The sequence below is a fragment of the Equus quagga genome, unplaced genomic scaffold (assembly GCF_021613505.1).
Source record: "Equus quagga isolate Etosha38 unplaced genomic scaffold, UCLA_HA_Equagga_1.0 73442_RagTag, whole genome shotgun sequence".
Lineage (NCBI taxonomy): Eukaryota > Metazoa > Chordata > Mammalia > Perissodactyla > Equidae > Equus > Equus quagga.
This window is the reverse complement of record NW_025802777.1, coordinates 837987-854580: the sequence shown is the minus strand read 5'-3', so window position 1 is coordinate 854580 and position 16594 is coordinate 837987. Positions and strand designations below refer to the sequence as shown.

The window sequence follows — 16594 nt, the reverse complement described above, 5'->3', positions numbered from 1 at the left end:
GAACAAAGATAAGAATTACATCCAACTTCTCAGAAAACATGCAAGCAAGAACAGAGTAGAGTAAAATATTTAAAATGTTGAGAGGTAAAAAACCCACCAACTTACAATTCTATACAATTCAATTCTTCTTACAATTCTGTAAGCAAAATTACTCTTGAAAAGTGAAGGAGAAATAAGACTTTCTCAGACAAGCAAAAATTAGAATTTGTTGCCAGCAGACCTGCCTTATAAGAAATGTTAAAAGAAGTTCTTTAGAGAGAAGGAACATACCACAGACTGGAAACTTGAATTACTTAAAGAAAGGAAGAACACTAAAGGAGGAATAAGTGAAGGAAAAATAAAAACTTTCATTTTTCTTATTCTTAGTTGATCTAATAGATAAAAGTTTGCTCAAAATAATAATGGCAGCAATATATTTGACTATGCATGCTTATGTAGATAGCTGTATGTGTGTGTGTATATGCTTGTGTATAAGTGAAATGAATGATAGCAATGATACAAGGAATGGCAGGAAGTAATTAGGATTATTCTTTACCATAAGATACTCACACTACCCAGGAAGTGATATGATATTATTTAAAAGCAGACTAGACTCTGAGTGTATATTGGAAACTACAGGCAACCACTAAAAAAAGTAAAAAGAGAAGCACAACCAACATGCTAAGAAAGGAAAGAAAATGAAATCACATAAAATGATCAGTTAAAATCACAAAATGCAGAAAAAGAATGGGAGACAAAAATAGGAATAAAAACCAAGGGCAACAAATAGAAAACAGTAATGAATATGGTAGACATTAACCCAACTATATCAATTATCACTTTGAATGTCAGTGGTCTAAATGCACCAACTAAAAGACCAATTTGTCAGAGTGGATCAAAAAACAAGACCCAAGTATGTATTGTGTACCAAATACCCACTTTAGGGGCTGGCCCTGTGGCTGAGTGGTTAAGTTCGCACGCTCTGCGTTTGCGGCCCAGGGTTTGCCGGTTCAGATCCTGGGTGTGGACCTACACACCACTCATCCAGCCATGTTGTGGTGGGGTCCCACACGGAAGAACTAGAATGACCTATAACTAGGTCATCTACAACTATGCACTGGGGCTTTGGGGAGAACAAAAAAAATAGGAAGATTGGCAACAGACGTTAGCTCAAGACCAATCTTTCTCACTGAAAAAAAAGCATAAAAAGATACCCACTTTAAATACAAAGATAGATACAGATTAAAAGTAAAGGGTGGAGAAAGATACAGCATGCTAACATGAATGAAAAGGAAGCAGGAGTAGCTATATTAGTTTCAGACAGAGCACATCTCAAAACAAGGAAAGTATCAGGGTTAAAGAAGGGTACTAGACAATGATAAAGGGGTCAATTCTCCAAGAAGATGTAATTCTTAACACGTATGTGCCTAACAACAGAGCGTCAAACTACGTGAGGCAAAAACTGATAAAACTGCAAGGAGAAACAGACGAATCCACTATTACAGACAGAGACTGTGACACCCTGTCTCAGAAACGGACAGATCCCGTAGACAGAAACTCAGCCAAGGACATAACGGAACTGAGCAACGACATCAATCAACTGGCTAGAACTGACAGCTATAGACTACTTCATGCAGCAACAGCAGAACACACACTCATCACAAGCTCACACGGAACACTCACCAAGACAGACCACATTCAGACAAGAACACACCTCAACAAATTTAAAAGAACACAAATCATACAATATCCGCTCTTAGCCCATAACAGAATTAAACTAGAAATCAGTAACAAAAAGATAATGGAAAATCCAAAATAGTGCCAATTAAACAACATATAAATAAGATATGGATCAAATAAGAACTTTCAAGAGAAATTTTAAAATATTTTGAACTGAATGAAAATGAAAATACAACTTACCAAAATTTGTGGGATGCAGCAAAAGCAGTGCTTAGAAGGAAACTTATAGCCCTGGTTGCAGATATTAGAAAAGAAGACAGATCTAAAATCAATAATTTGTTTCCACCTCAGAAGACTAGAAAAAGAAGAGCAAGATAAATCCAAAGTAAGCAGAAGAAAACAGGAAATCAATAGAGAAAAATCAATGAAACCAAAAGCTGATTCTTTGAAAAGATCAATAAAATCAACAAGCTTCCAGCCAGGCTAACTGAATAAAAAAGACAGAGGACACAAACTACTAATATCAGAAATGAAAGAAGGGACATCATTAAAGATCCCACAAAAATGGTAAGGATTACAGCCAAATACTACACAAATTTGATAACCTAGATGAAATGGACCAATTCCTTGAAGGATAATTTCTGCCAAAATGCACACAAGAAGGAACAGACAATCTGTACAGGCCTTTATCTATGAAAGAAATTGAATTAATAATTAAAAAAACCTTCCAAAACAGAAAGCATCAAGTTCAGATGAGTTTACTGGGAAATCCTACCAAACACTTAAGGAAGAAATTTTACCAATTCTCTACAATCTCTTTCAGAGGATGGAAGCAGAGCGAATACTTCCTAACTCATTCTATTACTCTGATACCAAAACCAGACAAAGACATACAAGAAAATAAAACTATAGACCAAACTGTCTCATGAACTTAGATGCAAAAATCCTCAACAAAATATTAGCAAATTGAATCCAAAAAAGTATAAATAGAATTATACACCATGACCAAGTGGGATTTATCCCAGGTATGCAAAGCTGATTCAAAATTCGAAAATGAATTAATGTAATCCATCACATGAAGAGACTATAAAAGAAAAATCACATAATCATATCAATAGCTGAAGGAAAAGGATTTGACAAAGTGCAACATCCGTTCATGATAAAAACTCTCAGTAAACTAGAAATAGAGGGGAACTTCCTCAACTTGAAAAAGACTATCTACAAAAAACCTAAACATCATATTTAATAGTGAGAACCTCAAAGTTTTCCCATTAAGACGGGAAAGCAAGGATGTCCCCTCTCACCACTCATTTTCAACATCATATTGGAAATCCTTGCCTAATGCAATAAGACAAGAAAAGGAAATAAAATGTATACAGATTGGAAAGGAAGACATAAAATTGTCTTTGTTCACAGATGACATAATCATCTACATAGAAAACCTAAAAGAATCAATAACAACAACAAAACCTCCTGGAACTAATAAAATTATAGCAAGGTTGCAGGATATAAGGTTAATATACAAAAGTCAATTGAAATCAAAAACACAATACCATTAGCATCCCCAAAAAATGAAACACTTAGGTATAAACCTAACAAAATATATACAATATCTGTATGAGGAAAACTACAAAACCCAAATGAACAAAATCAAAGAACTAAATAAGCGGAGAGCTATTCCATGTTCATGGGTAGGAAGACTCAGTATTGTCAAGATGTCAGTTCTTCCCAACTTGATCTATAGATTCAATGCAATCCTAATCAAAATCCCAGCAAGTTATTTTATGGATATTGACAAATTGATTCTAAAACTTACATGGAGAAGCAAAGAACCAGAAGTGCCAACACAATATTGAAGGAGAAGAACAAAGTTGGAGGACTGATGCTACCTGACTTCAAGACTTACTATGAAGCTACAGTAGTCAAGACAGTGTGGTACTTGGAAAAGAATTGACAAATACATCAGTGGAATCAAACAGAGAGCCCAGAAATAGACCCACATAAATACAATTAACTGACTTTTGACAAAGGAACAAAGACAATACAATGGAGCAAAGATGATCTCTTCAACAAATGGTACAGGAACAACTGGACATTCATATGCAAAAAATTAATCTAGTCACAGGCTTTACATCCTTCACAAAAATTAACTCAAAATGGATCACAGACATAATGTATAATGCAAAACTGCAAAATTCCTAGCAGATAACACAGGAGAACACCTAAGTGACCTTGGATATGGTGATGACTTTTTAGATACAACACCAAAGACATGATCCATGAAAAAAAATAATCGATAAGCTAGACTTCATTAAAATTAAAAATTCTGCTCTGTGAAGGACAATATCAAGACAATGAGAAGACAAGTCACAGACTAAGAGAAAATACTTGCAAATGAAATATCTAATAAAGGACTATTATCCAAAATACACAAAGAACTCTAAAACTCAACAATAACAACAACAACAACAAAAACAAGTAAAAAAGTGAGCCAAAAGACCTTAACAGGCACCTCACCAGAGAAGATATACAGATGGGAAATAAGCAAATGAAAAGATGCTCCACATCATATGTCATCAGAGAAATGCAAACTAAAACAATGACATACCACTATACACCTTTTAGAATGACCCAAATTCTGAACACTGACAACACCAAAGGCTGACAAGGCTGTGGAGCAACAGGAACTCTCATCATCGCCGGTGGGAACGTAAAATGGTGCCGCCACTCTGGAAGACAGTTTGATAGTATCTTACAAAACTAAACATACTCTTTCCGTGTGATCCAGTAAATGTGCTCCTTGGTAACTTACCCAAAGGAGCTGAAACTTACGTCCACACAAAAACTTACACACAATGTTTAGAGCAACTTTATTCATAACTGCCCTAACCTGGAAGCATTAAGATGTCAGTAAATGGAGAAATAAACTGTGGTATATAGACAATGGAATATTACTCGATGCTAAAAAGAGATGATCTATCAAGCCAGGAAAAGACAGGGAAGAACCTTAAATGCATATTACTAAGTGAAAGAAGCCAATCTGAGAAGGCTTCCAACTGTATGACATATTGGAAAAGGCAAAACTATGGAGACAATAAACATATCAGTGTTTGCCGGGGTAGGGATGGGGAAGAGATGAATAGGTACAACACAAAGGATTTTTAGGGCAGTGAAAATACACTATGTGATATTATAATTATGAATATATGTCATAAGACATTTATCCAAACCCACAGAATATACGACACCAAGAGTGAACTCTAATATAAACTACGGACTTTGGGTGATTGTGATGTGTCAACGTAGGCTCATCCTTGGTAAAAAAGTGTACCATTCTGGTGAGTGATGTTGATAACAGGGAAGGCTATGTGTGTGTGGGAGCAGGGAGTATATGAGAAATCTCTGTATCTTCCTCTCAATTTTGCTGTTAAACTAAAACTGCTCTAAAAAAATTGTCTTTAAAAAAATTCCCCATCTCTGGTCTGAGGCACCCAAGCTGCTTAAAATGAGTAGCCTTTGATCGTGGAGGTGGCAAGAAAAGCAAAATCCCCAGGAAAGAAGCAAGTTACAGTCAAGGCATGGAGAGGCCAAAAAGAAAAGGAAGCTTACTTAGAATACAAGAAAGGTCCTGGTTCCAGAGGACTCAAGGTTGGGAGTGAGCAGTGAAGAAGAAAGTGGACCGATGTCATGCACATTAGAAGGCAGCCAAAGATCACATGATGGAGAAGACCCACTTCAGGCTGCTGCGTGCTGAGATCCCAAGTGGAGTCAGAGGCCAGCAGTCTGTACATGAGCTCTGCTCAGTGGTCAGATGAAGACTGCCAAGTAAGCTAGCAAATGTCTCTGAAGGCAATTCTCCCTATCTCCCACTGCAATGGACAAGAGCTCATGAGGATGCAAAGGCACAGAGCTCCACCTACTGGAACCAGAGAGGCTAAAAGTGACTCAGCCCTCACACACAGCCTCGCCTTCGAAACTGGAGTAGGAGGTTAGCTGGCCCCAGGAACAATGACCTTGTACAGACCACAGAAGCAAAAGAGACAATGGTTTAGTATCCAGAACACATAAAAAATGACAGCAAACCATTAAGAAAAATATAACCCAATAGAAATGAGCAACAGTCACGAACAGGTAATTCACAGAAAAAAACAAGTATTACAAACATGTGAAAAGAGTCTCAACTTCACTGGTAATCTAAATCTAAAAACAGACAGGCAGACAGACAGATATAGACAGAAAACATAAGTATTCTTTATAAGAATACAATAAACAATGAAGTGGTGATGAGGGCATGGGAGCATCCAGTGGTGAGCATGCTGACATATCTCTGATGACACTGACGATGCAGAGCACTGACGTAGTACAGGTGGAGGAGTACACTTTGGTGACAATTTGGCACTATCCTATAATGCTGAAAATATGCATGTCCTACTTATCCAATACTCCACTTCTGAGAAAACTCACAGAGGAACTGGCACGCAGCTTAGCAAGGAGAGGTTTGCAGCACTATATCTGAGGAATAAAACCTGAAAAGAACCTATATGTCCACTAGTCAGTGAAAAGATAATCCAAATGTTACATCTTCTTTGATATAAGATACTTAAAAGGAGTTAACTAGATCCATGGACAAGTTGTAAAAATATACACAAAACTATATGTTATATCTTATATTATATGCATTTCTCATGTACATATATTTGCTAGCACAAAATACTAAAATGGACTGGAGAGTCTAGTCCAGATAAGATGGACTAAACACCCCACCCTCTTGCTTCCACAGAATGCAGCTATAAATGCTGAACAGAATACAAGGAGCAGCTGTGGGAGGCCCCAGAGAAGTAAACAGGAACAGGCAGACTGGGAAGAAAACCAGGAGTGTAAGAACCACCAAACCGGCAGTGAGTTTACCACGCAGCCCGCAGCCCGGAAGTGGCAGTGACCCACAGCGAGCGAGCACCAGGAGAAGACTTCTACTGCAGGCTCAGGCAGTAGGGGAGGAACCTCCTGGCAGTGACTATGCTAGCAGTGGGAGCCCCAGGTAACTCACTCTGTGCAAAAGAAATCCTCCTCACCACTGGAAGGAACTGTGGTTCTGTAAACTCCTGCTGTCTGGCCCTGGATGTGGGCAAAGTGGCAAAAACATAGGGCACAGCAGGGCACATAAAACCCTAGCATTCCAGGGGAAGGACTGAAAAAGGGAGCCCTGGGGAACTAAGAAGTACCAAGGACATTGTAGAGCGTTCAGAGCTCAAGAAAGTGACCCACAAGGTTGTTATAAACCCCGACCCTCACTCCAGGCTATGCACATGTGGATCTGATCATAAACAGCATATCCGAGACTCTGAGAACTAACCTCTCAACTACCATGAAGGTCTCAGGCTGGCCACAGGTGGCACACGTGAGGGGCAGACCCAATAGCACTGCAAAGGCTTTCTGAAAATAGAACTCACATTGAAACCACAACACAGAGGGGGCTGATCAGAACTTGCGACTAGAACCCAACCAGGTTGACTGCCTGCTAATACAAAAACATCAGCATTTCCTGCAGGATTTAAACAAGACCCAAGGTCTCAAAACAACATTCAAATGTCTACAGTACAATCCAAAATTACTCAGCATACAAAGAAGCAGGAAAAATCCCAACTCACATGGGAAAAGACAACCAAGAGACACCAAGGCCAAGATGACACAGATGCTGGAAGTGTATGACAAAGACTTTAAAGAAACTTCTATAAAAAACACTCCAGGAAGTAAAAGCAAATACTCGAAATGAATGGTGTGACAGGCAGAGTCCTAGAACAGCCCAAGATTTCCCACCCTCATCCCTGGGGCTGCACCTATAATACGACATGCTGGTCATGTTCAGTTACATGGGAGAGAGACTCTGCAGATATAATTAAGGTTACTGATCAGTCTACTCAGTTAATCAAAAGGGAGTTTATCCATTTACGCCTAATCTAAACACATGAGCCCAACAAAAGCAGAGTTTCTCTGGCTGATAGCAGAGGAGGAAGTCCGAGAGGTTCCAAGTGTAAGCAGGGTCCAGCAAGCTGCTGTGGCGTGAAGATGGTGTGGGGTCATGGGATAAGGAACTCAGTCGGCCCTGGAAGGAGTGAGTGGCCCGCACCTGACAGCCATCAAAGAAACAGGCAGCTCAGTCCTACAAATGCAAGGCAGTGGGCTCTGCCAGCAACGAACACACCTGGAAGGAGATTCTCGCCAGGGCCGCCAGAAAACAGCGCAGCCTCAACAATGCCATGACTTGGCCCTCTGAGACGCTAGTCAGAGAACTCAGTTAAGCCCACTCAGACTTCTGACCTAAACGACACACTGTCAAGTATGTGTTGTTTTAGCCACTAAGTCTGCAGTAACTTGTTACACAACAAGAGAAAAGGAACACAGATTTTGGCACCTTGAAGTCGGGTTCTGCTGTAACAAATACCTATTTAAGTTCATTTTGAGGTAATTAATACAACCCTGAAGTGTCACACCAGCATTTGGGACTCACTGATCGCTCTAAGGTGAGAACATTCCTTTTGTTTATGCTATTTTTCTAAAATAGTATTGAATAGAGAGTGTGTCCCTTAATTCTCCAGGCAATTTGTTTCTTCTAGTTTTTAGAACTATTGCCAAATTAACTGTGTTTATTTGAAAAAGAGGCCCAATCAGCAAATTCTAACTGGTATGTAAATAAACATGAACTTTCGAATAGTATCCTCCGTACACTTTGAGTTTGGTACACTGTCCTGGCTTCAGGTCTCCCAGAAGCTGCAGCATGGTGTCCAAGAGCACTCGACTGGAGTTAACCAAGAATTCACGACCGCATGCTATGGCAGCAACATCTGCAACAGAAAGAGAAAACAAAGCATCAAAATCACTGTTACTTCAGAATCTAGAAAAGTTTGCCCAAGATGGAGTATTTATTGCTGTTTTTCTCCTAACAGATGAAACGAAAACACAGAATAACAAACAAGGCACTAAAAAGCAGTATTATCCACAGGGCTGACAGCCCAGAGAGAGTAACTGACAACCACAACAGTTACTAAGCCTGTGAGTAAGGTCCTCTGTGATTAGCGAACGCCTCGGTAGAGGAACAGAGCACTAGGATCTAAATATGTCAGCAGCCCGACTGCAGGACAGCGAGGGGACACCAGGGTCTGGAATACTGGATTAAACAGCTGTGAGCGGGCAGGGTCCAAACAGAAGATGGGGGCTGATTACTTTATCTGGGACAAAAGATGCTAAAATCCACTTTCAATCCTGGGAGTGAAATCCTAATGACTTTGAACTACGATACCAAACTGAAATCATGAGGTCAAAAGACAGTATGAAAACTGATTCTGAAAAACACTTTTTTTCTGAATTTTACATCCTACTATGGGTTGGCAGGTATCACCATGCCTGAGGCATCGCAAGACCAGCATGAAGGCCAGGTGGGATTACTCGATCCCACCAGCTCCCAGTGGACACCCTGCAGCTAACACGGGCCCTGTCAACACTCCCAGACACCTGTGAGGATACATCAGTGATCCAAGTATATCCATGTACTTGTTGGTAAGATTTCTCTTTAGCTAGGTCTAACAATAAAGCATGATTCAAAGTGATTAAAATTCCTAACTTGAATGAGCTGACCGACAGCCTGGTGGCGCAGCAGTTAAGTTTGCACCTTCTGCTTCAGCGGCCTGGGGTTCACGGGTTTGGATCCCAGGGGCGGACCTACGCACTGCTTGTCAAGCCATGCTGTGGCAGGCATCCCAATATAAAGTAGAGGAAGATGGGCTCGGATGTTAGCTCAGTGTCACTCTTCCTCAGGAAAAAGAAAAAAAAAAGGATTGGCAGATGTTATCTCAGGGCTAATCTTCCTCAAAAAGAAAAAAAAAAGAGCAGGCCAAGGTGGAAAAGTAGAGCAGCAGCGTCCTTCTCCCTCTGACTTAACGGAAATGCTTCTAGTAATTCACAATTAAGTGTGACGCCTAATGGATGATTCTGGTAGGATCTTTTATGAGTTTAAGGAAGTTTTCTTCTATTTTTAGTTTGCTAATAATTATCGAGAATGGAGGATGACTTTTATCACTAACTTGTTCTGCCTTTGATTAACTGTAATCTAACGGCAGAACATAAAATTTCATCTATGCTACCAGATCAACTTTATGGAATCAGATCCTGGACATTCCTATTTATTTTTGTTTCTCTGTGCTGAGAAGGATAAAGAGAGGTACATTAAAGTCTCCTAAACCTAACAGATTTTTTCCCCCATTTTTGCTTGTCTTTCCAGCGATTTTTGCCCCATAAATTGGTGCTGTGTTACCTGGTACATAATTTCATGATAGTTATAACTTTACTGAGGACTGGACCTTCACTGACACAAACTTACTTTCTTTGTTCAATCAATTTAAACCTGATGACTATATTTTCTAGCATATGACACACTCTGGTTTTACTAAAGAAATGTCTAGTGGAAAGATGAAGCTTCAAGCATTTGGCATCACAAACTGATAGAAAGTCATTTTAAGGTAGTTTTTCAGGGGAAAACCTCCTTCATGTAACTAGAGTAGACCACATCCTGGACCCTGCAGGAAAACATACATTCTAGCTAGGTTCTTTGGTAGCTAGTTTCCAGAGATGACTTCCCAATGAACCAAGCCTCCAGCATGCAGACCCTTGGGCTGGCCCTGGCCTATGACTCACATGTAACTAGCAGAGTGCAGCGGAACTGACACAGCGTGACTGTCAAGGCAAGGCAGGAAGGGGCCTGACGGCTTCCACGCTGGTCTCTCGCCACTTGCCCTAGGAGCCCTGAGTTGCTAGGCAAGAGGCTGCCATGATGCAGAGACCACAGAAAGAGCACACGGTGGAGAAGCCCTGGGACTACATGAGGAGAGAAAGAGAGAGGCACCCCACTAGCCCCCAGCAGTTTCATCCCCAGCAATCTGAATCACCCCCAGTGAGGCCCCAGATGTTGCAGAACAGCAGCAAATCACCCCTGTGAAGCCCTGAGCAAACTGCAGATTCATCAGCAAAATAAATGGATGTTGTTGTTTAAAGATTTGACATTTTGGGGTGGTGTGTTACACAGCAACAGATAACAGGAACATCAGCGAAGAAAACATTAGAGCAAAAACTACATTGCATCATAGCAGGCAACAACACCAAACAAAACACAACAAATTTACTAGTAAATGAAGTCCCATATCATGTATCCAGCATTACAGTAGCAAATGCCAATCTTGCATTTCATTGAACATCACTATCTAAAGAGCAAACTACAAAGTAAGATAAATGTGAATAAATTCCTACACAGACAGCTCCAGGATTTGTCAGTCTGTCTGGGATGTGAGTCAACTCTAGGACTATAAAGCATTGCTGGTTTAATTTTTTGTTAAAATGTACTTATTTTTTCTAGGTTCATTTTTCTTTAAAATTATTTATATAGGTATTTCTAGAATTTATCATAGAAATTATATAATTTAAGAAATAAATCTGGTGTCAATTAAGTATGCTGATAAAAATATAAAGAGTTGAGCTGTATTATGTCTGACATTTTTGATTTAGGTTGTAATAATTTTGTCTTTTTCCAGCTTTAGAAATAACGATGGGGTACCAGCATAGTGATGGACATAGATCAATGGCAGAATTTAGAGTCCACAAATAAACCCTCACATTTATGATCAACTGATTTTCAAGAAGGGTATCAAGACAACTGAATGGAGAAAGGATAAAAGAATAATCTTTCCAGCAAAAGGTGCTGGGACAATCAGATAGTCACATACAAAGAAAGTAAGTTGGACCCCTACCTCACACCATATATAAAAATTAACTCAAAATGGATCAAAGACCCAAATGTTAAGAGGTACAATCATAAAACTCTTAGAAGAAAACATAGGAGTAAATCTTCATGACCTTGGATTAGACAACAGTTTCTTAGCTATGACATCAAAAACACAAGCAATTAAAGGAAAAAATATACTGGTTATCATCAAAATGTAAAACTTTTGCGCTTCAAAGGACACTATCAAGAAAGTGAAAAGACAACTCACAAAATAAGAGAAAATTTTTTACAAATCATATATCTGATAAGCGACTGGTATCTAGAATATACAAAGAACTCTTACAACTCAACAATAAAAAGACAAATAACTCAATTTAAAAATGGCAAAGGACTTGAATAGAAACTTCTCCAAAGAGGATATACAAATGCTCAAAAAGCACATGAAAAGATGCTCAACATCATTAGCCATCAGGGGTATGCAAATCAAAATGACAATGAGACACCACTTCACACCTACCAGGAAGGCTATTATCAAAAACATAATCAAGTGTTGGCGAGTATGTGGAGAAACTGCAACCCTCATGCCCTGCTGGTGGGAATGTAAAATGGTGCAGTCACTGTGGAAAATAGTCTTGACAGTTCCTCAAATGGTTAAAGCCATACCATATGACCCAGCAATTCCACTCCTAGCTATATATTCAAGAGAAATGAAAGCTTATGTCTACACAAAAACTTGTACACAAATGTTTGTAGCGTCATTAGTCACAATAACCAACAAGCAGAAACAACCAAAATGTTCATCCATAGATTGATGAATGGAGAGGTATGGTATAGCCATTCAATGAAACAGTGTCAGCCATAAAAGGAATGAAGTACTGACACATGTTCTTATATGGAAAAATCTTGAAAACACCATGCTAAGTGAAAGAAGCCAGTCACAACAGACCATATATGGTACTATATGAATTGTCCAAAATAGGCAAATCTAGAGAGATAGAAAGTATTATCAGAGATTGCCTAGAGTTGGGGGGAATGGCAAGATTCAAAAGAAATCCATTTGGGGTGATGAGAATGTTTTAAAATTGATTGTGGAGATGGACGCACAGCTACATGAATATACTAAAACCACGGAATTATATACTTTAAATTGGCAAATTGTAATGGTATATTACTATATCTCAATAAAGCTGTTAAAGAGTAATTAATAATAACAACAACAGGGATACAGTTTTCACGTTCAATGGAGCCCTTAGTCTCTACTGCTCATCCTGAACTTGTTTTCTATAAACCTCTTATCTGCAGCACAAGCGCTGCACCATAATTTTTGAAAAAAACATAAGCAGGTTTCCTCTGATATTAATATTGTGACCGTTTCATCCTTTGGTTTTTGTTTCTTTGTATTTGCTGTGGTAGTTTCTTATCAAGTCAATTATTCAGCTGTCACAGGGAGGGGGGAGGGCCAAGGGCCGTGAGTGATCTCAGTCTTGGAACTCTGCCTCTGTACACTCTTTCTGGAAATCCCCCGCAGGGTTGGAGGGGATGCCCAGTCCTGCTGGGCGGTGGCTCCTAGAAGTCAGTTTCTCTCCTCCTTTGGGTGCTCCGGTTTCTGTGGCGAGAAGTCAGATTAGAGAGATCAGCCCTATAATCTGAGGGCTAGCTGAGAGAGATGAGCCTACCGTCCTTCTCTGTTCGCTGCTGTTAGTCTACAGTGTCAAAGTGACTCCTGGGAGATGTCCAATATCGCTTACAACCTGCTCATGCCTTTGCCTGCAAAACCTGTCTCTGCCAGATTAGGTAAATTTCCACTGTGGAGTGAGCACACCCCACTGTTAGGAAGCCCAGTCACAGAAAAATCAATGGCAAGGCATATGGTGACACAGTTTTACTTCCAGCCAATGCTATCACCTGTTGATCCACCATGAAGAAACCAGCTCCAAGCGGAAGTCTCCATCTTTCCTACGGCTCATCTACAAGCATAGTTCCTGTTTTTTCAATTTGGTCAGAATTTTTCCCTTAAGACTTTATTGCACTCTCAGGAAAGGAAGATTCTCAGCATCTTTCATTTCTCCCAACCTGTAACGGTTACTCCGGAATCATTATCAGAAAGATATTTTTTCCTTCTCTGGACACAACCCCTGCAAGTTTAACGGATAGAGATTTATTTTGCAAAAGAACCTGACAAATAAAAGGTACCACAGAAGGACGATTTTTAGGAGTCCCAGAAAATTCTCTGATATGCAAATGACAGCCAATCTGAACACTAATTTGGCCATATTATGTATGACTCAAGAAATAACCAAAGAATTAACTATGGTCCCAGAATCCCTATGGGGGAAAGATTCTACAGACAGAGTCAAATAACTGGAACAAAGCCAAAAGAGTCCAGATGATTCTTCTCCATCTTTACCTAAACTTCCTCAATACTCTCTAGAGCTGAGCCACAAAAGGCTGTAGGCCAACTGTGACCAGTTAAATAGAAAAAGGACTAGTAATTCCTTGTACAGTCCCTGCAATCACCTAATGTTGACTGTTTTAAAAAAGCCTAATGGTAGAGAATATGGATTTGTGTAAGATCTGTGAACAAGTAACAAAACGATTCTGTGTTGCTGTACTGACTACCCCAAATACTATCCTCTCATTGTCCCACCTGAAACCAAATTCTTTACAAGAACAGATTAACACTTAGTCTCTTTAGTGTCCCATTCTATAAAGTTGGCCAATTTACTTGCTTCACCTAGTAAAATCAACAATTCACCCAGAAAGTTACATATGGAATTCAGTGAAATTCCATCCTACTTCTCTTGGGTCTTAATGCCAGATGTCAAGGATATAGGAGCCATTGTGAGGTCCTTCTGATCCAATAGGTACATAATCTCCTCACGTTCCATTGATCTGGAAAACTCTGAAGCTGACTATGTTTTCTCCTTGCTGAGCTAGCTAAAAAGGGACATGAACTTCTAAAGAAACATTTCAATTCCACAAAACAACAGCTCATTATCTAGGCCAGACTCAGTCAACTGAAGGAAGGGAATTATCTAAGGAAGATTACAACATATCCAAAGTCACCCAAGACCAACCACTAAGAGACAATTAAGAGAACTTCTGTGATCAACTGGATATTGCAGATAACAGATACCAAATTTTTCTGAATTAGCAAGACTTCTGTAAGACTAGACTAAATCAAACATGTCAGAACTGTGCCCATGGAACACAGAAACCAAAACAGCCTTCAGTGACCTCAAAATATCTCTCAACAATTACCTCTAATATCCCAGATTATCATAAATCTTTCTAAATGCTAAACTGAAAATCAGCTCTCTACAAGCCAACCTTGCCTTTGATGAGGTCCAACAACAGTGATGGAGATCCAGACAGTCCCTGATGATCTCGCCTAGAGCTCAAAGAACGAACCACCTCCAACAACGACAAAGATACAGACACACACAGAGAAAGACGGACTGTTCTGAAGACACAGGAAAAAGCAGCCACCAGAATGGAAAGTGATACAGCTGCTATGAAAAACAGTCTGGCAGTTCCTCAAATAGTTAAACATCACATGACCCAGCAATTCCACTCCTAGGTATATGCCCAAGAGAACCGAAAACACATGTTCACATAGAAACTTGCACACAAATGTTCACAGCAACATTATCCGTAATAGCCAAAGAGTGGAAACCATCCAAATGCCTGGCCACTGACTCTTCACTCCAGACTCGGACTAGGTGACACGAGACCACCTATAGGTCAAGGTACAGAACTGGCACCTATTCTTCCACATGAAGAGCCACACCAGTCGAGGGCCAGGGCAGACCTTAATCATCATGTGGGGTCTAAGACTCTTTTCTCAAAAGATGAAACTGAGGGCCACAGACACAAGAAGACAGGGCTAGTTGGTGTTGGAAGCAGAGCTGGACACTGGGCCTCAATTCCCACCCTGTCTTCTTTCCCACACACCACACTGCTTCCCTGTGTTGGTGTGAGTATGTGGAAGAGGGGAACCGGAAACAGAATAATTGGGGGGCAAGAGAAGTGATTGTCACCAACACAAGAGTGTTCTGCCATCAACTTTGTGCAACTATTACATCCATGAAAGATAAGCTGCTCCAGTCCTGCCCATAAATTATCAATAATCAAAAAGTAATCTTGATTCTATAATCACTATCTAACATTGTTCGAATGAATAAACTCAGAATTAAGAGTCAAGGAGTACAATTATGACTTCCAAATAATCAAAAAGCAGAAAAAGTAGTTAGAAAAGTAAGTTCTCCACGTGCAAGCTAAGCAAGTTAATCTCCACAGGACTGTGATATAATCTGCCCTCTACGTTCTAGGTTTGTAGGACTGTGATGACACTCCGCCCTCTTCTCCACGTTCTAGATACGCAGGACCATGATGACAACCTGCCCTCCTCTCCACGTTCTAGATACACAGGATGGTGATGACAACCTGCCCTCCTCTCTACGTTCTAAATTTTTCCTGTCATAGAAGTCACTGAAAACGATCACATCGGCCTGTTGAACAGCACCTGGGGTTACAATGTACTGTCACCTACCGTAGTCCAGTAGAATATTCACAACAATGTGTAAGGTAATTAGAGCAGGTATTACTATTCCCCTTCTCAGGTAAGGAAAATAAAGTCCAGAGAATTACATCCTGGGGAGTGGACTAACTGGGCCTAAAAAGTCCAGACCCTTTTACTATACTAATCTATTATTAAGAACAGTGACTATGGATGAGTAAGAAATTTAACAATTTCAGGGGCGGCCCTGTGGCCGAGTGGTTAAATTTACGCATTACGCTTTGGCGGTCCAGGGTTTCGTCGGTTCAGATCCTGGGTGCAGACATGGCACCACTCATCAAGCCATGCTGAGGCGGCGTCCCACATGCCACAACTCGAAGGACTCACAACTAAAAATATGCAACTAGGTACCGGGGGTGGGGGGAGGTGCTTTGGGGAGAAAAAGGAAAAATTAAAAAATCTTAAAAAAAAAAAAAAGAAATTTAACAATTTCAATGTTTAAACAAATCCTTGACTTCTAGTTTTTGCCTGAGATACAGTAAACTGAAAAGAGCTCCACCTCCAGGGGCTGGTTGGGTTGCACAGAGTTCATGCGCTCCACTTCAGCAGCCCAGGCTTCATGGGTCTGGACCCCGGGTGCAGACCTA

General features: G+C 40.1%; 1 protein-coding gene across 2 annotated transcripts in view; it reads right to left on the bottom strand.

Moving 5' to 3' along the window:
• Positions 1–16594, bottom strand: part of LOC124234232 (heat shock factor 2-binding protein) — a 107410-nt gene that overhangs the window by 54999 nt on the left and 35817 nt on the right. For both annotated transcript variants that reach the window (XM_046651474.1, XM_046651475.1), the window contains exon 7: positions 8384–8501. In XM_046651474.1, coding sequence (XP_046507430.1) covers positions 8384–8501 — 118 coding nt within the window. The remainder of the gene's footprint in view (positions 1–8383; positions 8502–16594) is intronic.